The sequence below is a fragment of the Bombyx mandarina genome, chromosome 22, assembly GCF_030267445.1.
Source record: "Bombyx mandarina strain Sakado chromosome 22, ASM3026744v2".
NCBI classification, from domain to species: Eukaryota; Metazoa; Arthropoda; class Insecta; order Lepidoptera; family Bombycidae; genus Bombyx; species Bombyx mandarina.
In genome coordinates, this window is record NC_143228.1 from 8,475,786 (window position 1) to 8,501,506 (window position 25,721).

Below are 25,721 nucleotides of genomic sequence, written 5' to 3' on the forward strand. Positions count from 1 at the left end.
TCTGTAGTTAAGTAAATTGCACTTATTCTAAGTAAGCTTGAGTATGATACAAAGTAGTAACAATGGTATTATACGTGACAAAAATAAGTAAAAGAATAGTTTGTTTACTCTTGAGTTTTCCAAGGTAAAAAAATAATATTTCTAATATCTAAAAATACAAGAATCTTATTTGTTACCAAAAAACATGCTGTAATTAAGTAACCGTTTGGATGTTATTTGATATGATGGGGACAACATAACAATAACATTTTTTGTCAGATATTTTGTCCTTCTTCAAACGAGGCTTGTGGAGAGTATTAAACTGTAGGCAGCGGCTTGGCTGTGCGCCCTGGCATTGCTGAAGTCCATGGGCGACGGTAACCACTCACCATCAGATGGGCCGTATGCTCATTTATCTCCACGGACAATAACAAAAAAGTCGTTTTTTAAATACTTGCCAAGCTAGTACTATGTAGGTAAAAATGAGCCATTTCTTGAAAGCCACTCGTTTCAATTGTCAAAAACCATTTTCGACAAGTTGGAGGTGTAAATTATGTATTAGCCTTTCCGGAATCCGGAATGGCTAAGTCATTTTATAAAATAGTTTTGATGGGCCTACAGACACGATAATAGTTACCTTAATTTTTTTATATAATTATTTTGTTTGTAGTTACTCTCTATTGTTGCACAATGGAGTGACATATTCACTAGGTGAATAGTCTCCTTAAATAAAGATAAAAAAGAACCTATATATGTTGGCATAAGAACGGTACGAGTGTTAGTTTGAATGCGTGTGCGGTACTCACTCCAGGCAGGCGCGGGTACGATGAGTCCGGAGATCATGTCGTCGGAGATGACGGGCGGGTCGGTGGGGGGCGGGGGGCACACCAGCGAGTCGATGATGTCGTCGGTGGCGCCGCGCAGCACGCCCGACACCTCCGGCGGCTCCGTGCGCGACGACCTGTGCGGCAACGAACAGTCTCGCGACGCTGCTAGCTACTGGTGGTAGGACCTCTTTGGAGTCCGCACGGGTAGGTAGCACCGCCTTGCCTATTTCTACCGTGAAGCAGCAATGCGTTTCGGTTTGAAGGGTGGGGTAGCCGTTGTAACTATACTGAGACCTTAGAAGATGGGTGGCTCATTTACGTTGTAGATGTCTATGGGCTCCAGTGACCATTTAACACAGGGTGGGCTGTGAGCTCGTCCACCCATCTAAGCAATAAAAAAAAGCTACTCCTCCACTTATCGTCAACATTTGCATCCGCCTGTTATTTTCTATACACTCCTAGCTTGAACATCGATACGGTCGTTTATATAACTAGCTGCGCGTTTTGACACCATCACCCCACTTCCCCCTATTTCCGTCACGAAACAATCAGTTTTTAATATATTCGTTACTGTCATACAATTATGTCTTAAAGTAGCGCGTATGTGCCCCTGCGGTCGCTTGACATGTAGATAATGAAAACATAACGATTCATACGAACGTCAAAATATATATTTTTTTGTTTTGTATTTATGAAAATGTTGACTGTCTATTATTTTAGCGGGATTTTATTAAATCGAAACGTAAAAGCCTTTCTTCGTATTTTCCGTGTAAACTGTCGCTTGATTATTTCTTCCAGTTGTATATCTGCATAGCTACGGAATTATTGCTCAACTAACTCACTCATTTAAAACATTTACAGGCCGAACACGAAGCTAAGAGCTACAATACTTTACATGATCTGAATTTAAATTTAGCAAACAACAAGTTGTTTCAGGATTAACGTTTTAAAGCTGACGCATCACATCGCGGCCCTCGTCCCGCGGCTACGAACAGTTATTACGAATATAAAAGCGGATAAGCTTCAGAACGGAATTACTATGGTACCTTTCCATTTTATTCACGATAAATTAAATTAGATATACTATATTTAATACATTGGAGACACTCTCGGCACTTACGGTTCAATTGTAGTATTATTATGCAGCAAAGTTTTAGTACGGGTAAGCATTTTTTGGAAACTCATGATCATCATCCACTCATATCTCTCTCGCCCGGGAATATGTATGAGTCATGTCATATCACATGTCATCAGCGCTTTTACATCGCTTTACTCAAATCGTAGTATAAAGCGTCAGTACACGTTCAGGACTGATATATAGCGGTAATCACCACATCAACATAGATAGAACTAGTTACTTGTTAGCGAAGTATATAATAAACGGATATTCTTTGACTATCAGCGATTTCTTCCTATCTAAATCTCAAGTTGTGTACGCCACATTCAGCAGCGCGTACAGTTTCTGAGTTGAAACGGTTTTACGTTTTACAAGAGCAATAACATCGCATTTGTCATTTGTCCGGGGATATTATTGGAGGTTGGATTGCGGGCGCCAACAATGGGCGGCGGACATGCAGCGGGGCGCGCATGTAGGTCGCAGCGAGCGCCTCAATAAACTTGTCGCGGTCGCAAAAGGTCAGGTGTATGAGGACGGGAAATGCCGTAGAGCGGCCTCGCCTGCCTCGAGCCGGCACCGAGCGCACTTTAACTTCCGTTTTATTAGGTGCCAGGCGCCCGCCTTCCTGTTCCATCGGGGCGCTGCGAAACGGGGACGACCCACTACGCTCTCTGCTCGGTGAAGATTTACGATTTTTTTTATTTGCAGCTCTATTTGTTCTCCATGTAAACGAACGCGCAGCGCGGATCGGCTGATTAATATCGGCGGTAACCAGGCAACACTGACGGTCGGTGAGTTTTCATTAACTTGCAAGTTTTTGTAATATTTTTTTTAGTTTCGAAAATTAGCTTTCCGATTGAACTTCTAAACCATTAACATTAGAAACGAACGTTTGTTTTGTTTTCGAACTTATTAATTTACTAAATTTGTTGATGAAAACGTGAAACAGTTTACATTATTTAGTATATTTGAGCCACCTAATGAAGATCATCAACACTATTACCGTAAATACCTACAATAAGTTTATAAGCGTTCAACGGGTAAATTATTAAATCTATTTCTGTTTAAAAAAACATGATTTCTTTATTTAAAAAAAAAAGCTGAAATAATTACCTATTTCAAGATTCATTATGTTAATTATGTCTAAATAATTTACCTTTAAATAGTTAGTTAAATACCTCATCATCATGACCAGGGAGAGTTCCTCTTGCAATACGCTTTCCAAGTACATCATGTCGAGGTCGGATACGATCGCTCCGTTGATCACCATTATTTCGTCGCCTTTGATGATACCTAACGCAAAGAACAGCTGCAGTGAACTCGCTCATTTAGCTTTTTGATTTCAAGATTACAAAATAAGAACGGAAATGAAATATTCGAGCTTTATTCAGACACGGTATCAGGATATTGGTTTAGGCGTGAGGTGAATAAAAAATAAACATTTTTTTTTTCAAATTGACAACAAAAAACAGGAAAGTTGTTTGTAAATTTCACAAAGGCGTAGGAGGCTACGGAACAAAAGAATTTAAACAATGGTGTGTGGTAGGTGTACATATAGGATTCTTTGAACGAGAAGTTTGTTCACAATGGAAAACTGAGTTAAAAGTTTCTAAGTATCTCTATGTAAATATAACGTAATGCCAAACATTTCCCTCAGTTACAAAAACAAATTAAGATACAAAGACAATAAACTTTACCTTGAGTATGTATGAAATTTTCGACAAAATCTTCAAATGTTTATGTTTCAAGTTTTATTTCTTGGAATTTCGTTTTTTGCATATCTTATATAGATAGTACTCTCACGTGTTAGTGGTTTTAGAACAAGCGTCAGCATAAATATTTTTTAGAGTAATTTATCTGCCGACCGCGCTATACCGTTTGTGACAGTTAGAAATTACATTTATTTTATCATAATATGACGTTCGCAGATTTCCCTGTCAGGTAAATATTCAAATTGAACATTCGTATTCGTTTTTTTTACGATACTTTTCCTGTCGCTATAAGGGTGCTTCAAATTCTAAATTGTTAAAAGTGTATTTATGTTCTACTTGCTGATGGTAGCACCTCTTGTGAGTCCGCACAGGTAGGTACCACCACCCTGTCTATTTTTGCCGTGAAGCAGTAATGCGTTTCGGTTTGACGGCTGGGGCAGCCGTTGTAACTATACTGAGATCTTAGAACTCATATCTCAAGGTGGGATGTTGTAGATATCTATGGGCTCCGGTAACCACTTAGCACCTAGGCTGTGAGCTCGTCCAACCGACTATGCAATAAAAAAAAACTTCCAATAGCAAAATCAAAGGACATATTGTACCGTGTACGTGTTTATTGATGGTCAGTACATGGCTTACCGTTTTGCATGGCGACGCTCTTGTCCTCGACCCGACTTACGTAGCAGCACAGTTCGTCTTGACGTTCAGCGTTCTCAATAAGCTCTGCCTCAACACTGAAGCCCCACATTTGCTCGAGAGTGTTACGTTGCAGCTCTACTTGGTACAGGATTTTAGCACAAACTTCGACAACTTCGTGTGTGTGCAGCTAAATCGGAATTAAAAGATCTTTTAATACGACACGTGAAGCGCAAAGCGACTTCTACGCTACATTTATTGGAGCAAAAATGGGTCATTTGGATACATTTGCACTCGATTTTTAAATGTTGTTTTTTGTCCTACATATTAATCAAAATGTAGGGTATATTGATATATTTTTGAAATAGTGTTGATCACGTGTAAAGACAACCCTATTATCGGGTTTGTTTATCGAACAAATAATGCGATTTGAATGCACTGACGAAAGTTTACGCATGTTCATTGCATATTTGTATTCATCTTGAACGAACGTATATGAAATTGAAATAAAGTATTTCAGGACGACAACAAACGCTGCTTACGCTTGCAGAAATGCGATCGATTTTTTGGTCGTAGCATACGAACTCACGACACACCTAGCATTCACTGGAAGTGGTAGTGTATCTTCAGACATGTACTCGAAGTTGAAGTGTATAGGTGTCATAGTAAAAGGTAAAAGACTAATGTCCTAGCTTTAACGTTCTCTTGTTGCCAGCGGCGAGCACTCGCGAAATCACATTAAGTATTATTTTCTGAAAGAGCACTGAAAATACATCGTTGCCTGCCCAATATCAAATTTGTGATATTCGGTTAAGATAAGGCAACCACTAGTGCGATAATGTAGTAAGTAAAATTCCCGACTATGAATTAACAATATATCAGGTGAATTTCTTCCGAAATGTTAATTAATTTTAACTTGTCTACACTTTGGGAACTATGACTAAATTAATTATTACAATCGAGTCGACTTTGGTTTCGGAAGCCTAGTTCGGCTTTCAAATTTTCATCAACGTTACATAATTACTGTATGTGTTGCGTTATGGTAATTAAGCGTGGACTGTATTTTTTGTATGATATATTTATTAAAACTTTATGTTACAAATTAAGGACTTAAGATCAGAAAACTATAAAATTGATGCGTTGCCCTTGGCGGCTGGATTTGAAAGAGGATTAGTGTAATGGCGGACATCGCTCGCTGACATTTTTCCATTCAGAAACTGAACAGTATGTAATTGAAGAAATGACAGCATAAACCATGCTTTAAAACAATAAACCGTCACTCTGTTTTCCTATCAAAGTCGTTTTGATGTTTTATTTTTTAGTTTTTTTTGAATGAAAAATAAAAGAAAACGTGAAACTTGAAGCTGAGTCGCTTGTCGATTCGTAACGTGGTTTAGTTCCACGATGTTTATCTTAAAAAATATGAGTGGCATGATATTTATTAGCTCAGTTAATAATATATTTTATTTATTAATATATATTAGAATCAAGCGCAAACGTGCGCTTACAATGAAACATCATATAAAAAGACGGAAAAAGTAGGGCCTATTTTGAATCTAATTTCAGTTAAAATATTCAGACTCGGTGAATTTATTAAATGTTTTAACTTTAGGCTTTAACCACGCATTCATTAACAACTGTCGTAATCATGATTATGAATTCGTCATAAATATTTAAAGATGTTCAAACAGTTTTATTCCCAGAATCAATTTTTAAGCAATAGGATCTTGTAGGATTTCCTTTGGGTTACATATTTAAACCCATTAAATAATTTAGTGTCCTGAAATTACTGTCAAATAGATAGAACAGTAAATCAGAGCTGCGTAAACAGAGCGAGTTCTGTATCCTTAGTTTTAGTTGGATTTTGTTACTTAAACTATTACTTTTGACTTTTACTTATTTAATTCCCATTTAACTATTTTTACAAAAAATTCAACAAAAACAATTCCCCTAGATTTTCCAGATATTAATAGTTATAAAAAGCGCTAAGTAGTATCTTAAAAAGAAGCTTCAATGTCAAACCAATTCTTGTTATAGACTGAAAGCTGGATTTTAATCCGTTTCCTGTCGGACCTCAATCAACGCAAATCGTACAAGATTCAGACAAATGCATTTGGATATTAAAATACAATTAGATTGACTATCAATTTCGTTCTTTAGTTTATTTACTACCTGGGTTTGAAATGATTTTATATATTATATAATTTTTCCTTATTACAATTAAAATTTTTCAATTGACACAGTAATTTAAATTACTAATAGAGGACTTGTAGTCAGCATACGTCCGATGATGTTTTTGAAAAATAGTGTTTTCTAATGTTAAGTTTCATGTTAATTTTCAGCTTTTATTATACAACTTATACACTACGTTATTGTGGTTCAAATTGAATGTAATATAACTTTTTGAGGACCGCATGTTGTGCAAGTCTGCGGTGGAACGGGCGCTGTCAAACCCTACTCAAGACGCGTCTCGGTGACAAAACATTTATACATCTTTATATTCCTTCACTGATATGAACACATGAAGGGGGAATTCTGGTCAAAAACGAAATCCTTGTTCTACTTAGAATTTTGACATTTTAGGAAAAATGTACGTGAAAAATCTTTTTCCTTATTGGTGCGGATTATTTAGACCTTTTCTGGGTATGTGGACATATCCGTATCCAATACTGTGGGTTAACGTGTATAAGGATCGGTTCAATAATATCTGTCGTGAAAAAATGTCGATCCTGAAATACGCACTGATTTTTCTTTTACTAAAACGCTAAACCTTTTCATGTACCCATATCAGATGTCGCGAAGCCAGAACCCCTATTGGTACTCAATACTTACGTAAGTTTCTATGAGATCGCTTCTGTGCGGCACAAAGTAGTTGTGATCCTCCATGTCGCGTCGTTTCTTGACCCTCACGAAATGTTCCAGAGGGTTGAGCGAGCGGCGGACGCAGGCCGCGGCCAGGAACTCCTCGACCGACATGCCCTCGCGGACCCCCACCGTCGCGGTCGTGCCCTCCGGGAGCGACACACGCACGGCCGCCTCCCCATCCTCGCGGGACATCTAGCGGTTTATGTAACATTTTCACAAATTGATTTTTGAAGTGAAACTTCTAATGCGACTTCCAACAAGGTTGCGTTAAACGTTTAACGCTACCATATTAGAAAGAGACAGAACGAGAATGAATGCGTGGCACTCAAACGCATGCGCGTAGAATACCTGTTACAGGCCAGCGCGAGCATTAGTAACGAGTAGCATCCAATATTTTAATGAAGTATTATATATATAAATGTCGAAGATGACGCATCTCATATACAAAACTTTCTTTATTACAAGAGTAATCTGATTTAAGGATGAAAAATGAAGAAAATCACAATACTACACATCGGAAAAGAAGCTTCACTTCATTCAAGTGCACCAAGTTGCACGCGCAAGGTTTTTTTTTCGGAATGCGTGTTTTGCGAGAATTTTATTATGTCCTTTTTTAAATGTCATCAATTGTAGCAATAGCATTGATTAAAGGTGCTTTCAAATTAATGAAAATGTTGAATGTTGGTTAATTCGTAATATATTTGGATTATTAGTATTTTTACTACTATTGTGTCAATATCAATTTAACTTCTTGATCGATCCCAAAAAGAAGGAATGGTTTTATTACGGGTTTCGTTTCTGGTTATGGTTCATGTAGTGCGTGTATGGTGAGACAACTAATATGTTATGGTAAATATCCACTGTATAAATTCAAATCGTATCCGAACACACATTTTTTATTGCTTTATGAATAAAAAAATATTTGTCGGAGATTTCCAAAATCTATGAAATATTTTAGTGTGCAAAAACAACAAACCAGTTTTGATAAAACCCAAATAGCTATTAATTTATTCATTGAGAACAATATCAAACAAAACGAGAAAGTTTATCTTTAGAAGGTTGGATTTACATAAAATAAATATCGAAACACATCGCCTTTTCGCAATAAAAGTGTACAATTTCCAAAAATATTCAAAATTGAGTTAATATGCGTAAACATTTGGTATCACCAGTATTTTTCTCATAAATACTGTCAAAAGAGCGTAGTTTAGATTTAGTTCTTTTTTTACTTTACCTATGTTTTGACTAGTATTAACAAAATTAATACATAATTTTATCTTACTTTAAAAGACAGTTAATGTGACTGGTAAAAAATAAAATATAAATGTTGCAAATATGATTAATATTAAAAATATTACATATTAAACCTTTAAAACACTCTCCTGTAAAACTAAAAGTTTTGAGATTATACAGTTTTAATGCGAGAAGACGACATAATGCAAACACAATTTTATCGAACACAACAGTTTTTTCTAAGCGTACTTCATTTTAATAGCAAAATGTCGTACGTAATGTACACGTGATACGTTGACATAAGTGAATGTAAAATGGAAATTTAAAATGCTCGCTGACGAGGCGGACGACGAGTTGGGCTCAAATTGAATCCCAATAACAAATCATACTCGTCTGTGTTGCTCGCGCAGCTTGGGGTGTTCGTCTCTTTCAATATTTACCTTTATACACATTTATTCCCTTTTTTTTCCGGAAAAAATAACATTCCATTTTTAACAGTTTTTGCTTAGTCATCATCACTACATAGTATAAAACAAAGTCGCTTTCTCTGTCCCTATGTATGCTTAAATCTTTAAAACTACGCAACGGATTTTGAAGCGGTTTTTTTTAATAGATAGGGTGATTGAAGAGGAAAGTTTATATGTATAATAACATCCATTACCTACTGGAGAAATCAATAATAAATTACTGTTTCCGAAGCGAAGCGAGGGCGGGTCGCTAGTTCTTTATAAAAATATTCGGGATGAATTACCAAAAAGAACACGTACGTTCAGAAGTAAAAGGAAATACTTATGACGTACATAAATAAAAGGTATTGAAAACCTTTCTGACACATAATATTTAGAAACGAAAGCTAAAAGCAAATATAACGAATTCGATCGGAGCCGGTACAAATTCAATGCGTCCCTTTATACGACCTCACGGTAAATTCGGAATTAAAAGGATTATCTGCACAGAAGTTAACGATAATTTACCGATTTACTTGTAATGAGCTTAGCCGTAATTCATCGCGGAAACAATGCCGTTTAATGATGAGCAGTCAGCCACAACCGTCAGCGGCTAATGGTCGCTTCTCGTGCCCTAACCTATTTATCCTCAAGTTAATAAAACGAACAGTTCTAATGCCGTAAAAATCCCTTAAATATCAATTACCTTTCAAATTCGATTTATTTATAGTGTTTGTAAAAATGAGATTGTACATCAGATAAAAACTATTCATACAGTTTTATCCTTTTGAGGGTAGTTCTAATTTTATTAGTTATACTCGTAATTACCAACGATCCTGTTGCGATTCGTCGTCAAACGTTTACCTTATAACATGTGACGTCTCATTAAATTTAATAGCAACCATCAACGCAATTTATGAGTTAAGTGACGAGTCGTTAACGACTTTGTTTAATATAATCCGTAGATTTTGATGTAATAAAACGATTTTTTTTATGATTGAATGAATGCTTGTGGCCCGGAGGCCTTTCAGTTTCACCAGAACAAGTGGGCGAGCAATATATTTTTTAAGGGATTTTATGACCTGGTAACTTAGACCTTTAAGTCATGTCTTATTGTAATTTATATTCTTATACTTATGAAAAATCATAATATGGAGTGAAATTAAATAAGATGAGATGATATGAGATGAAATATAATCTCAGTAAATTAAAATGATGGTCATTTACTGAGATTTTTTTAGTAGACTCTTTAGAGGATCCCGAGAAGCTACGTCTAGCGGCTTTTGTCTAATTTTCCGACATTTGTGCACTTTCACATATATTAAACAGTTAATAAACCACCTTTATTACACATTTAAACCTGAAGCAACACTAAATAAATATAATAAAACAAATCACACAACTTCACTCCTCGCGTTCCCGCCAAAAAGTCCGTGGGCGAGCAAAGGCTCAGCCAGAACACGGCTTAATATGAGACGTTTTTACTGGAAGTCTGACCTGCATGGAGCGCCTGCTGGAGGCCGAATTGGAGCGCGAGAGGTTGGGCGGGCGCCGCTTGGTGGCGCCGCGGCCCGCCAGCAGGTTGTTGAGAAGCGACGGCGAGCGCGCGCAGATGAACGCGTGGAAGGACGACACCGTGAACACGCCCAGCTTGTTCAGCGTGCTCTTCGTGCCGCGGGACACGTGCGTCAACAGGGACTACGACAATATTTCAACATTCTTATGTGTCGGTTTATTTTTACAGATCGTATACGTATGTTTTGTAGTAATTTTAGTTGAATTATCTGAAGTCGTCGTGGCCTAAAGGATAAGACGTCCGGTACATTCGTATCGAGCGATGCACCGGTGTTCGAATCCCGCAGGCGGGTACCAATTTTTCTAATGAAATAAGTACTTAACAAATGTTCACGATTGACTTCCACGGTGACGGAATAACATCGTGTAATAAAAATCAAACCCGCAAAATTATAATTTGGTAATTACTGGTGGTAGCACCTCTTGAGAGTCCGCACGACTAGGTACCACCACCCCGCCTATTTCTGCCGTGAAGCAGTAAATGCGTTTCGGTTTGAAGGGTGGGAAAGCCCTTGTAACTATACTGAGACCTTAGAACTTACATCTCAAGGTGGGTACTTTGAATGATATATATTTTTTTCTTCCATCGTGGCCGAGCTCGCGGTCCATCTGGTGTTAAGTGGTTGCAGGAGCCCATTGACATCTACAACGTAAGATCCGCCACTCACTTTGATACGTGAGTTCTAAGGTCTCAGATTTTACAGTACAACGACTGCCTCACCCTCCAAATCGAAACACATTACTACTTCACGGCAGAAATAGACAGGGTGATGATACCTTACCCATATGGACTCACAAGCACGAGTCCTACCATCAGTAAAAAATTACTTTAGCTTAGGGTATTTTAAATCAGTCAGGTTATCAGACTTATTAAGATACTTATTCGAGATATTAGAGCAGAATAGGCTCAAGGGAGTTTTTGATGATAATTATTTTCATTTGTGAAAACGGAAATACTTTTATTATTCTCGATTCGGGGAGATCGTATGACATGTCGTGACATGGGTCGTGTCGTAACAGATTCCAACCCCAGCAACCCGGTCAACGAAGCTGTCAATTTGATAAAGAAGCCGACAAATATCTCTGTCAACTGATAATATTTCAACACCTCTGGTCTAATTTATTATTTAGGCCTCCATTGTGCTTATAAAAAAAATCGTATCGTACTTCTCAAAGATTATGACTGAACACAAATTGTTTCTAATAAAATGTACATCTCATAAACCCAAAATACTCTGTTAACAAACAATCAATGAAAATTCGTAGAGTTGTTGTAACTTTTTGCTTATATCAAACGCTTGATGTATGAAAAGTATCTGAAAACAATTGAAATATTAATTTGATTGAATTCATTTGTAAGTTATTTAGGTACCTTTGGATTGGGTAGTTCACCACTCTGGAGGCTAGCCATATAACAGCGTAGACGGAACTGCTCGCAGTGTAAGCGTTCAAGATTTTCATCCCATTGAAGCATCTGGGCTGCTAGTTGATCTCGAGTTTCCGGATCCGAAACAACAGACTGCTGTAGGTCTGCCATGTGCTTCAATTTGTGATCCTGTTTTAGAAGCTACGATGAATTGAAATTCAAACGCAAAACAAAACAATAAATAATAGATTAAAAAATTAACAAAATACGCTTTTATAGAAAATCCAACTAAAAAATAGAAAATAAATTGTAATAGGTAAATTTGAATTTAAAATAGTGTAAGATAACAATATTTTTTTGTAAAAAGACGTGGGGTGCTTTTCAGGATATTATCAAAATAACCATTCTACTCATATCTGTTCATAAAATATTTATAACTACTGATACTATGCATTTTCTATTTTTTAATTGGATTTTCTATAAAAGCGTATTTTCTTAGTTTTTTTAAACTTATTTATTTTTTAGTTGAATTTTAATTCTTTCAATATCTTTTTTTAAATTTTTTTATAATATTGAATTGTCATAGGTCCTTAATAATTATACCAAATTTCGAGTTAATTCGACGTTTTGAAGGGGGTCCAAACTATGTTCAAAGATTCCGTTACATACTACATACATACGTCTGAAACTAATAAAAGCGTATTAAAAAAAGTAAATCGTGTTTTCCCAGATAGTGACTTGGTGTATAAGATTGTAATATGTTTGAATAATGTCCCCGAGCGGTCCATGAACCGTAGCTGCGGGTGACGTGTGCCATGAATATTAATAAGCGCGCTTCGACTTGCATGTGATAACTATCATCGTGACGAAAGGGATTATTTCCAACAACAATATGTTCCTACCCTTAATTAGAGTTTATACTATCAACACTTTAGACTCGTGCAAGTAATTTTCTAATTTATGAACCAGCTAAAGGTTCTTTATTCCATGACAAAAATTACCTCGAAATCAGATAATGCAAACAAGATTACAGCTATTATTTTAAGATTGTCAATGGTAACAGACGAGGCGAATAAATAGATTTGAATGTGCTCCATTTCCTTTATTTACTTTATACGAGGGTTAATCGTAAACACGTCCGTTGGAGCATACATTCCCAGTGCGGTCAACATGTACTAATGTGACGCGGCCACAAAGGCTTTGATGCTTACTGCGGTCGGCCGGTGCGGGTCAGAAATTGCTACGATTTACACTACGAACGGCGCAAACCGCATGCCACCGCTCACAGCTTCACACTAATCAGAAATTAATCTATTGCTCTTCCTTTATTATCCATCAGATCCTACAAAGCATTCTTATTCATTTTCAATAAAAAAAAAGTTTTGTTCATTGGATCCAAAATATAATTTAGACTAAAAAGAACCAAAAAGAGTTATTGTATCATGAAAATCATAAGTACACATTATATTTTGAAATTCTTATTTGCTATGATTCTTATTTTAAAATACAAATCAAGCCTTCTTTCTGTTGTTTTCGGCATTTTTTTTACTTTAATTGTTATATTTTAGAATGTAAACGTTAATCTGAGTGCTAAAAGACATTGCTGATATCGTTAAATCGAAGGTAGTGAAAACTGTAAAACGATTACCTTATTACTTACAGATTCAATGGCTTTCTCGAGACGGTAAATTTCTTCCTGCAATAAATGGAGGGTGCCGGTTTTGCCGCGGTGACGAGCGAAAGCCGCGGCGCAAGCACTGTGTATACTATTCACCCAGTTTTCGAGCTCAATCTGATTAAAACACCCGAAAGTACACATTTATATCCATCAAAACATAAACATTCGGAATATTATTATCATTGCGTGATATTGTCTCTTGAGTTTTTAATTAAATTTACGAAAGAACAAAGTTATATCCTTGAAGGAGAATTGTTTGCAACTATGAATACTGTAAAACTTTCTTAGCCATAACATCGTTTTATTCAAGGAGATACTTTGTGAATAATTTTTGTTTGATCTAATAAGAAAACTTACTTGGCACGGAGCTTGGAATAAGTATGCGTCTCCAAAAGCAGTACTGAGACAAAATATATAATCTCGCTTCGGATGTTCTGGTATGGGCTGCATAATGGCGCCGTCGACTATTATGAGATGCTTAGGAGCAGCCTCTACTGATCGTCCTTCTCGCGAATCACACGGGTAAAAGAGTAAAGTAGTGCCTTTGAGGCACACCCAGTAACCCTTCCAACCACGTTTGCGTGCTAGCTCTATCTGATGTTTTTTACGAAGAAGCCATTTCTTAACGCTTAGGAATCTGCAATAAAAAAAAATGTGTCACAAAATAATCATGTTAAACTATTATGTTTATGTTATGTTAAATATTATTATTATTATATTGTGTTAAACTATTTGGCAAATAACCCTTAATTTTATTATAAAATGTTAATAGATTCCTGAAGTCTGATGGCCGTAGGCGAGTTTCAATGTTTGTATTAATTTCGAAAGGTTAGCGAAGCAAGTTTAACGCTCAAATAAATTTTGCAGTAGTTTTATAAACTAAATTAAAATAAGAAAACAATATAATATACAATAAATTTCCCACCTATATTTTAGATATTAGATGATCAGCGAAGATGTTCGATTATGTTTATTCAAAAACCATTTTTGAGAAAGTCATAATTGGTTATGTTTGGCTAATGGCCTATGTAGGGGAGAAGCGGTCTGAAAGGGATACATATTAAAAGGTACTACACGAAGTATCGATAAATTAAGAATCATCTCGAGACGACATTTTCTATATGACGACCCTAAGGCACATTCATTCGCAGCTAATGTTTTCCTGTTTAAGCTCCTGTTTCTTTTAAGATACCGGTGTACGAATATTTGTAATTTACAAAAGTTTTTTTTAAATAACTTTTACAAATGCTCTAAATTGATAAGCTATTGGTTTACAATTATTAGTGATCAACTAGACATAGATCAACTAGATAAAGAACCAGAAAAAAAGGCCAGCAAACTTTAACTTATTGACAGTCGGTCTTATTGTTAAGAAAATTTGAAAATATTTCATTAACAAGAACTACAAGTTTCAGCAGACACTGTGTCCAAAACCTTTTCAATAACTTGGAGAAATATTATCTTAAGCAGAATCAAACTACAATAAGAAGTACTTTAAGAAGATAAGTTGTTTAATTTTGTTTCAATAGTAGTATAAATGTAGGTTTCTCATTCAGTTTCAACCAGATCAAAATCATGTTTCGATCATTTATTAGAGTCCCTACAAAAAATAATCCCTTCATGCCACCTCTCCCCACTCCAACACCATTATGCCTCTAAAATAAAAAATATCTATGAGCAGTGATGACCATTTATCTTGCGGTAGGCCGTAGTCTACTATTGATTGGCAATAAATGAAAAATATTTTCATTTTTTGTTTTTTATAAATTTAAGATGTAAATTAATTTCACCAAGTCAAGCACTTTAAATTTTTTTTGTGTCCGCTTGCACTGCCATTATTTACAAGTAGGTATTTACAGTATCTGAAGTCGTCCTGGCCTTAAAGAGAAGACGGCCAGTACATTTGTATTGAGCGATACGACTGTGTCGATGTTCAAATCCCGCAGGCCAGTACCATTATTTTTAATGAACTACGTACTAGTAACATGCTCATGAACGATTTTAACGATGAAGGAATAACATCGTGTAATAAAAGTCAAGCTCGTATAAATTACAATTTGCGTAATTACTGGCAGTAGACGTCTTGTGTGTCCGCACAGGTAGTTACCATCACCCTGCCTGTTTCTGCCATCAAGCATTAATACGTTCCGGTTTGAAGGGTGGGGCAGCCAATTACGTTGTTTATGTTCATAGGCTCTGGTGACCACTTAACACCAGGTGGGCAATAAACTCATATACTCACCTAAGCAATAAAAAAGGATGTTCATACGATAGGTATCGCACAAATAATTATGGTTACTGGAGACGAGTATGAAAGAGATAAAAAAATGGTTTATTCTGCAATAATTGTGGTTCGATTTTTTTCATTTTACAGTATGATTCATTTCAAGACTAAGACAAAAAATATGTGGTTAAATGGCAAATATAAAACAACAACGTAAAAGATTCCTCTAAACAGAAAATTGGCGAGATTTGGTTTACTTTTTAAGAGATCAGGAACATGTTTTAAGGTAAAAGGTAAATTAATATTAGAAAAGTAACACAATATTTTGTATGGTTTAGTAATACAAAGGAAAAAGTTGAGTTTTCATCATTTTGCGGATTCCTGTTGATGTTTAAAAAACAAGCGAAATCACAGGAAGGGGAGGAGAAGTTTCATTTTGTCAGGATTCACCGTACATTTTTACAACGACGTTGAATGGGTCACGGCTAAGATTTCCCTCCGGTCATTTGGGATTCATGGAAGAGGAATTGTAGCCGCAAGCAACATAAAGGACGCCGTAGGCTTTTTCTAATAGAAAGTGCCACGTAAGGCAGGCGACGTGCTTCGTAGTCTTTTATAAGCTTTTTTGTTTGACTAAGTAACTGTCTTAGAGTTGAAGATTGTTACCTATCCTAACAATCTTCATTTAAACTTCATTGCTAATAAAATATATACTGTACGAATCCAAATATGCCGAAAGGTTTTAATAATGTAGATGGGGACGATTTCGCGATTCAATTGGCGCTAATAGACAACGGGGCGCGTAAATACCAAATCTTATCTCATCCACACCATATTGTCACTCAACTACTTCGAGATAGCGGCCGCCGTACCCATGGCACCAATTCATATGGGTCCAGACACATTCTATACCCAGTACGTACTATTGGCATAAACGAACGCCCATTTTTTACCCGCCGTAATGGTTGGTAGCCTATGGGGCTATTCCAAATACAGCGGACCGATTAGTGAGCTCAGGGGCTCAACCCGAGAGAATTGCTAACACTAGCCCTAGTAATAGTAGTGCTTCGCTAAATCTACTATCGGATCGGAATCGCGACCAACTGAGAAGATCCGGCGAGAAACTCTGCGGGTTGTGTCTGTAGGCTAGTTCGCACGTCAAACTCTTCGTCAGAGTCGACGATTTCGACGAGGACGGTAACTGGTGTTTGAAGAGTCTAAAAGCAGCCAGAATGGATCCAGGAGATCCAACAAGACATGCTTTGGACGACGGCGGCTTTGCTTTGCCCCGCTGCTTGGGTCAACGAGCACCTAAGTTAATATTAAATACATTCATTTTAAACTACCACATACTACGAATGAACGAAACATATTAATAGTCAGACTACAATTGAGAAACAGTTAAATACGATGTAAACTTGCATTTCGAATAAATGTTCGTCTGAGTACATTATGTATGGGAATGTGCTACTTGCAAAGAGCTATTCATAAAGCATCTATAGTAAGGATTTTTGACTTCAGTATTTGTATTTACTGAACCTTAATAAATTCGTTTCCATAACCTATGTGAATATAATTTAAAAGAGAATACGGATATGAGTTGAGGCCTCCACGAGCTACTACTGCTACTAATCACTCAGTAGTCATTCCTAGCAGCAGTAAAATCAGTAGCATATAGAATTTGCGTATTTACTGGGTGTATCCAGTTCGTTCATTCAACCATGAAAAATAATTGCAATATTTGGTTAAGTACGATTTATAGCTTTGAATTGGTGATTGATATGAATTGAAGCCGAGATGAGCTACGAAATGTCTTAAACAGATTAACCTATTCATACTTTAAAAAACAATTATAATTTAAAACTAAATTTCAAGCTAATGTAGTAAAATAAAGAGTAAAATAAGTACATACATACGTACATAATCTCGTTTTCAATAACATTACGGCAACGTTACCTGTCTGTATTACAGGTGAATATAATTTGAAGAACAAAGGAACGTAGATGCGATTGGAGCTTTTGCTCCCAGTGGAAAAAAAGATTGATGTGATTCGTGTTTTAAAATAGATTCAACGTGCTACGTAAATTATTGGGAGTGCTCTGGTATTCAATACGTAATATACCCATAGCATCGTGGACAAATTTGAGCACAGGGTATTTCGTGGACATTCCTTATCTATACTAATATTATAAAGAGGAAAGATTTGTTTGTTTGTTTGTTTCGAATAGGCTCCGAAACTACTGGACCGATTTGAAAAATTCTTTTTCCATTAGAAGCCGACATTGTCCCTGATGAATATAGGCTACTTTTTAAAAAAAAAAAAATTTTATTTTATTGGTTTCATGTGTGTTTTAATATTTCCGAAGCGAAGCGAGGGCGGGTCGCTAGTTATCTTATAAATAACTAGCGACCCGCTCTCGCTTCGCTTCGGAAACTGTAATTTATTATTGATTTCTCCACTATTTAATGGATGTAATTATACATATAAACCTTCCTCTTCAATCACTCTATCTATAAAAAAAAACCGCATCAAAATCCGTTGAGTAGTTGTAAAGATTTAAGCATACATAGGAATATAGGGACAGAGAAAGCGACTTTGTTTTATACTATGTAGTGATTTCTCTTCATTAACTTATTAATTTGATATTATAATGATGGACCCCAAAATTGGCTGGTTTCAAAAGATAGTCATTAACAGTTAATCTAATAATTTGTAATGTTTTGGCTAGTTTAGTTATTAATGACCTTTACTAATGTACCAATTGGTTCAGATTTGATAGTATGAGTGCTTAACCACCTAGATTGTTACTAGATTGATTGTTGTAGTACCTACAACAATAAAAACTTACCCTGCCTTCCTGACTGCGCCGGTGCAGTTGAAAGATGCTGCGGCTGCACCAGTCTGCTTGCCTTTGTAAGGAGAATTCATTGCGCTTTCACCAGGATCTTCTTCATCCGACACCGCCGTCGTCAATGACATTCGATCATCATCAGATATCTGTATGTATTTACAAATACCTCAATAATTGTATTTTTAAATGTTCACGACATAGATGAGTTAACGACTCCACGACCCACCTAAAGTTTAGTGGAGCCCATAGACATCAAAACGTAAATGTGGTCTCCAATTATAACCCAACATGTGTAGGTACCACAACTCTCCCAATTTCAGTCATAAATTAGTCATGGGTTCCGGTGGGAAAGATGAGGTAATAATTCAACCTTAACTCTCTCAAGGTGGATGACGGAATTGACGTTATAAATGTGATGTCTATGGACTTTGGTAACTACACTATTTAATACCCGTTGTGTTATGAACTAATATATATATCTAGACACACGTAAAATATATTTTTTTTTAAATATCTAATCACTAACATTGTTACTTCGTAAAGAGACTATATGCTTACATATAATGTAATATTAGTACGAATAGCCTGTTATGTTGCAGGTATGTATTATGTAATTACTCCACCGTACGCCCTCCTTTTCACGTCTGAAATTGTAGCTTCGCCTCTTTGTTTATAGTTAGATGTGTATACTATGGCTATGTGTATTAGATGAATGCGTTTTATGATATTAAAAGGTTTTTTTTTCGAAAACAACTCACACAAGCTTCGTAGTTAAGTTTATTACTTATAATACTGTTCATGTAACTTAATTATTTATTTACAGAAAAGCATTAGAATTACGCTATCAAAAGTTAAGTTAAAACTACTAATTCCTATATAATATATGTATATAATCAGTCCGTAGTAGTAGAAGTACGTCTTTGCTGTAAGGCTTTTGGGTTCCTATACAATATAGCGACTGGCGACAGTACAAAAATGCTTTGAGGCACATGCGGAAAGCACCATGGTAGCGTGCACTCGGCTCGATGGCCCTTGTGGCTGCTGCGTTCTCGCCCCTGCTTTTTACGCGAAAAATAATAGACTAAAATTTTCTTTAACATATTTTAGAAAACGAATCAAGAAAAGAAAGAGCATTTTTTCGCAATTAATATTATGTATCTATTTATTACAGATATTATTATCCGATATTTTTTATGTCATCTTGGCTTAAAAGATGAGACGATCAGTATATTTGTATTAATCCACGCAACTATCCCGGTGTTCAAATACTTCAGGTAGATACAAAATTTTCTAATAAAATGCTTACTTAACACATGTTCCATTTACCGCAATGAACGAATAACATTTTGTACTAAAAATCCAACATGAAAAAGGTATAATTCGCACAGTTATTATATGTACAACTGCCCTGCTCATTTCGGTTACAAAGACAAACAAACAGACCGAAAAACAATCACCCTCATTTAATAGTGATTTTAGAATACAGATATAAAAGTAGTATTTACAAGTAATAATTTGAAAATAATAATTATAAACGAAATTTTCAAGAGCATCTTTAACTATTACAGTTAAACAATAAAATATAAGTTCTTTTACAACGCGTAGTCAACTTGTGTACTACGATTGCATTTTGGTTTAATACATATTTATAAAACAATATTCTGCTCTAAATCCAACTGAAAATTTGTGTTAAGGCTTAGACTTTGAAAGCACTTTGAAATTGTACTGCAAAATTCAAATTGGATTTAACTTCAATTCGTTTTACTCGTAACTTGCTCGTTGCATATGATTATTTTTATTGCTTAGACGGGTGATCGAGCTCATAGCCCACCTGATGTTAAGTGTTTACTGGAGCCCATAGACATCTATGACTTAAATGCGCCACCCACCTTGAGAGATAAGTTCTAAGGTCTCAGTATAGTTATAACGGCTACCCTACCCTTCAAACCGAAACGCATTACTGCTTCACGGCAGAAATAGGCAGGGTGGTGGTACCTACTCGTGCGGACTCAGAAGAGGTCCTACCTACCACCAGTAATTACGCAAATTATAATTTTTCGGGTTTAATTTTTATTACATGATGTTATTCCTTCACCGTGGAAGCCAATCGTGAACATTCGTAAACATTTGTTGGGTCCGTATTTCATTAAAAAATTTGTACCTGCCTGGGATTCGAATACCGGTGCATCGCTCAACACGAATGCACCAGACATCTTATCCTTTAGGCCACGACGACTTGATGTTATATTATGTAGTATGTAACATTAACTCAGAAACAGAGTTAGTAATGATATTTTTCAAAGTCGAAGTAAGTTTTCCTTCAAGAAGATTAAATTCGGTGTCCCGTTAAGCATGTCCAAAGGTACACTGCGGATAAAGTACGGTTTTAGGGTCGCAACTTAATCAGTGCGTGACAAATTTAAACTTGAAGACAAATTAGTATTTTTTCAGTAGGATTTTAAGTAATAAAGTTTAACGATAAAGTAAAACTTGACAACTCTTTGTGGAATAAATTCCAGTTTGCTTCAATACTAATTAATTTGTACTAAATGTGATGCGTTTTAAAGAGCAACAACAGTGGCAAGGCAATCAACAGTATCCATTGTATGTATGCATTGGTTGTGTTCATTATGTATGATGAATAAATAGGTAAATAGAATATCAAAAGCTGATGAGTCTCTCAAAGGACTAATTCAGTCCAAATAAGGTAGAAAAATAAAAGCCTTCATTAGCAAAGACGAAATTGCACTTCCCATAAGGAGTTAGTTACAATAAAGTCGAAGGTTTAAGTGGATATCTTATAATTGCTTTTTCTCTTTATTTTGCTGTACTTACTGATAATGTTGAATTACTGTAACATTAAAACATGAAAATAGTTTGTAAAGATAAATAATATAGTTTGATGATAATGAAGAACATTTGGTAACTGAACTGTAAAAATTATTTTTAATTAACAAAACAGTTTATCATGCCTTTTTCTTTTTTTCTCTTTCATTGATGGTGAGTTGAATTTCATTGATCGTAAACTTTTTTGTCATTTAAAGTAATGAAAAATAAAATAAAACGTTTAAGAGAGGTAGCCAAATTACAATCGTTAAAGTTAAAGTAAATGTCTAAAGTTTTAAATTACTTTTACGATTGTATTGAATGCCGTATTTTAATTTTCGATTTACCGAACTTTTTATATATCTTTTTTCTGTAATTCATTCCGTTTTCCTTCACTATGTTTAATTTACAAAAAATGTCGTTATATTGAAATGTCCTTTTCTGGAACTAATATTTTGTGTGATTTCAAGCAGGCAAAAATTAGATGAAAAAAATATTTAAGCCTTCGCATATTTTCTTTTAAAAGATTAGTTTATATTTTTTGCTGTAAGCTTGGTTATGAGTCATAGTGCTAGATTTGAAATTTGATCTCTCAATTTTCGCGATCTTACGACACCATTAAGGAGATATATTATGGTGGATGAATTGTATGTATGTAGTTAGATTTCAGACGATTTCATAGTCTTAAGCAGTTACCAGATCTAGTAAACCATAATTTTAATGTCGCTACCCACCTAAGACACTATGTCAGTCTTTAATGTATTAGAACAATAGCTATTCCTTTAAGACGGTCATTCACTATCGATTTGCGGCAGAATAAAATGTTTTTCGAGATATTTATTATAATTTTTTATGTCTTTTGAAATGCAATTTATTACTTTTGTTTGTTGCTAACCACATATATATATATAATAGGGAAAGAAAAATCATTTAACTACCATTTCCTCCTATAATTAATACTTGATTTTTAAATTTAGTAGCTATTATTACTTAGTGTCATTAATAAAAAAGTTTTGGAAATTTATCTACTTTCTTTAAAAAGTTAGTGAAAAAACAAAATATAATACGTATAATACATCTAGATTCTCAGGTGCCAGCTTAGATTATTGGGTAAACACTAGTTCTTATAATATATAATAGAAATGTGTTCATTGACAACAGAGCTACATAAGCTAAAATACAATTGATTCTCACCTTTCGTAGAAACGTTTCATTGCATGACTGCGCAGTGCCTTTCCAGTGATAATGCCGGTATCTAACGTTTCCAAGCAACTTTGTTCCCCGTAAAATTGAAACATCATACACGATCCGTCGTATATTCAGTATGTCTGTACGTTTCTTATATTTAATTAGTTTACGTCTTCGGACTATACGTTCATCGGGCTCTGAATATTCTCCCGTACTGGTAAGACCCTCTTCGGCAGCCCATGCGCTTAAGACGCTTTCAATGAAACTAAATAACTGTTGCACATTGGGCTCTAACTTACTAGGTATGTAGAGGTATGGCGAAACAGTTTTTTTGGGAATAATTGCTTTCTCGTCGGGTTCATCTTCTGGTGGAGGCACAGCATCGTGGTAAGGACAGCTGTGTATTTTATGGTGGTGATGATGGTGATGATGATGATGCTTTGATTTCCGTTTTGGTTCCTTATTCGCTGAACCGCTACTACTCTCTCCTCTACTTCCTTCAGCTGCTTCGCCGCCACTCGAATGTGAGTCGGCACTACGTTCTCTTCTTGGCTTCGGCCGCCCATTTGATGTTAGTGCTACAAGTGCTCCAGCAGCTAAACAACAGTGATGAGCAACACAACAGAAGCGAGCATCACCTTGTCGAAGACCAGTGCGTGCCTTATGACAAAAAGAGATGTCGGGTATACGCGCTCCTAACGCCGCTAAGTGGGCTCTGTCGGCGCAGACTTGCATAAGCAGATTTTCCCCGAAGTGCACAGTCTTGTGTCGCCGCCGGCGCAAGTGCATCATGGTCCCGCTGCCGGCTAGAGAAGGCGGTGCCGAGGCTGAAGCAGGCTTGACCCGTGACTCTTGCGCACGCGCACATCTGGGTGGCGGCGCACGATGCGTCTCCACCATCATTGGCAAGGAGCGGCGTCAGCGGCCGTCGCGCGTACGTCACCTCATCACGCACAATGCCTCTTTATACGTCACACTTCTCCACACACCATAATTGAAACATTGCGTTTTTGAGAGTCAAGTCATGTTGGCTGTCATATTTATTAAATTTATTTCACTAATCACTAGTATTTAGTTCAAAAACTTCTTTTAAGTCGAAGGATTCCTAAATTAAGAGTAATATTAAATAGGTAATTTAAAGACATTAATGAAAATGTGAAGTGACTTTTTCCTGTGTGTCACACACTGGATAAATGGTTTCTAACGGAAACTCAGTCCTTTCTGCATTTTCATTTTTACTTAAAAATTTATGTGATATTTGGGTGCATACCACAAAGTTTATTTAAATTGTAAAACTTTAATTCTCACGATATAATAAAAGCATTAAACTGAATGTTTCTTTGACGAAGAAATACCAACAATCCTTAAAGTCTAAGAATAGTTTCTTGGTTTTTATTCATCTTTTGTGTTGGTGCAGTTTTATAATTAATCCATGAGTCGGATACGTATGTGTTATGAGGAAAATGTATCTTTTCTCCTAGTTTCGTAGCGTTTTAATTACGCTAATAGCCGGTGCAAACTTTTGCCTGCGAAGTAGGGCGTGATGCACCGCAGCAAAGCGACATCGCACGCGGATGCAAAAGCAGTGTTAACTTGTTTAATTTCAATGAAAGATAAAAAATAATTTATCAATCACCAAATCCAACTACTACATAATTACATAGCTAATAGTGATAAAGAATATCTGACCGATCCTTTCGTATGAGCATAAAATTCTTCGTACGAACATAAGTTTCCTAATTTTTTCAAGGGTGATTATTTAGCAGGCAGTGAATTAGTTTTCAATTGAATTAAGTTGTAATTTCATTAAATAAAATTTATGTCTTTAATTTGCTTTGACTTTAATATACTATAAATTCAACCTCACAGGCCCGCTTTTAATGACTAGCGGTTCAATTATTCAGTCTTCTAAAAAAAACTCCGTAATAGCTGAAATTTACATCGTTATAAAATATTGCAGCGAAAGTAAGACGTAAGCAATTATGGATTCCGAATAAATCACCGCATCAGCATGGACGATTCCGTTCAGACACCCTGCATTGCGCCATTCACATTCGTTTATCTTATTTGTTCTTTTTAATTGGAGCAACAACTACAAGGTGACAACCCGTTATTGAATTTCCAAGTTTGTTTTAATTGCTTATGGAAATAAAGTTGCGCTTCTTTCAATGCGCGTTCACATGCAAAAAAGATACCAGATTTACTAAAAAACAATCATCGAATCGTTCGTTTAACGTACAGTGATCAATTAAATAAATTTGTGACTAAATTTAGATAGACAATCTATAATGATTCTTAACCTCTATACTAATCTCTAACACTGATACATTTATCACGTTATCATCGAGTACAAACATTATAATTGCATTTTTGGAGAAAAAATAAACCTATCCCGAACCGCGCTAACGCTAGGCGTACACATCACTTATACACGTTTTACTATTGGAGATATCTGTGGTGTTATCTGTTCGAGAACGAATTCTCGGGTATTGTCGTCGATGCATGTTTAAAAGGCGCGATTTGTGATAATAAATAAATAAATAAGTTTTTTTTTAGTTACATAACCGAGCACTAGTAACACAATTAAGCAGTCCAACGCCCGGGCGGTCCTCGCTGCGACTGGACCAGCACGCGTCGTCGAAGGGTGGTTGAGATCGTCGAACTTCGTTACGATTCGGAACGGAACGATCGTAAGTCCTCGGGCGCTTTCGGAGCAAGCGCGCGTGCGGGCGGGCGGGCGGCGCCCGTGTGCCCTACTCTCCCACCTACTGCACACTACAACAACCTACGGTTCAAATTTATTTATTGATAAAACTAGTTAGTTGCGGATGACTATTTCGAAAATTTTACGTCAGCATTCATTTTCTTAATCAAATTAAGGTGATCTAAATGAAATTCAATTGTTACACTCTAAAGTAGTTGTAGTCTCGTAATAAATGCTTAAGAGTTGTATAGCAGGCTAATCAAATTTTAATAATTGAATAATTTGAATTTAAGGAACATTGGTCATCCTCTACTTACTTATTAATATCTAGTATTCAATCATTTTTATTAAACGTTAACTTTTACATAGTTTCACTTGAAATATACATATTTTTTTAATGTTATTTGATGACTTATGCCTATTTATTTAGAAAAATACCATTTTTTAATAAGCTATCATCTACTAAAAACCTTTAGAAAATACAATACCTTTT

The 25,721-nt window shown here is 35.9% G+C and overlaps 1 protein-coding gene across 9 annotated transcripts in view; it reads right to left on the reverse strand.

The window, feature by feature from the left end:
• sif (guanine nucleotide exchange factor still life) overlaps window positions 1-25,721 on the reverse strand; it is a 116,309-nt gene that overhangs the window by 24,258 nt on the left and 66,330 nt on the right. For 8 of the 9 annotated variants that reach the window (XM_089737016.1, XM_089737009.1, XM_089737008.1 and 5 more), the window contains 9 exons: window positions 18,508-18,656; window positions 13,792-14,071; window positions 13,405-13,548; window positions 11,763-11,945; window positions 10,313-10,513; window positions 7,104-7,328; window positions 4,275-4,461; window positions 3,102-3,216; window positions 786-940 (listed from right to left, as the gene is read on the reverse strand). In XM_089737016.1, the coding sequence (XP_089593142.1) occupies window positions 786-940; window positions 3,102-3,216; window positions 4,275-4,461; window positions 7,104-7,328; window positions 10,313-10,513; window positions 11,763-11,945; window positions 13,405-13,548; window positions 13,792-14,071; window positions 18,508-18,656 (1,639 nt within the window). The remainder of the gene's footprint in view (window positions 1-785; window positions 941-3,101; window positions 3,217-4,274; window positions 4,462-7,103; window positions 7,329-10,312; window positions 10,514-11,762; window positions 11,946-13,404; window positions 13,549-13,791; window positions 14,072-18,507; window positions 18,657-25,721) is intronic. The other variant, XM_089737012.1, reaches the window with a different exon arrangement.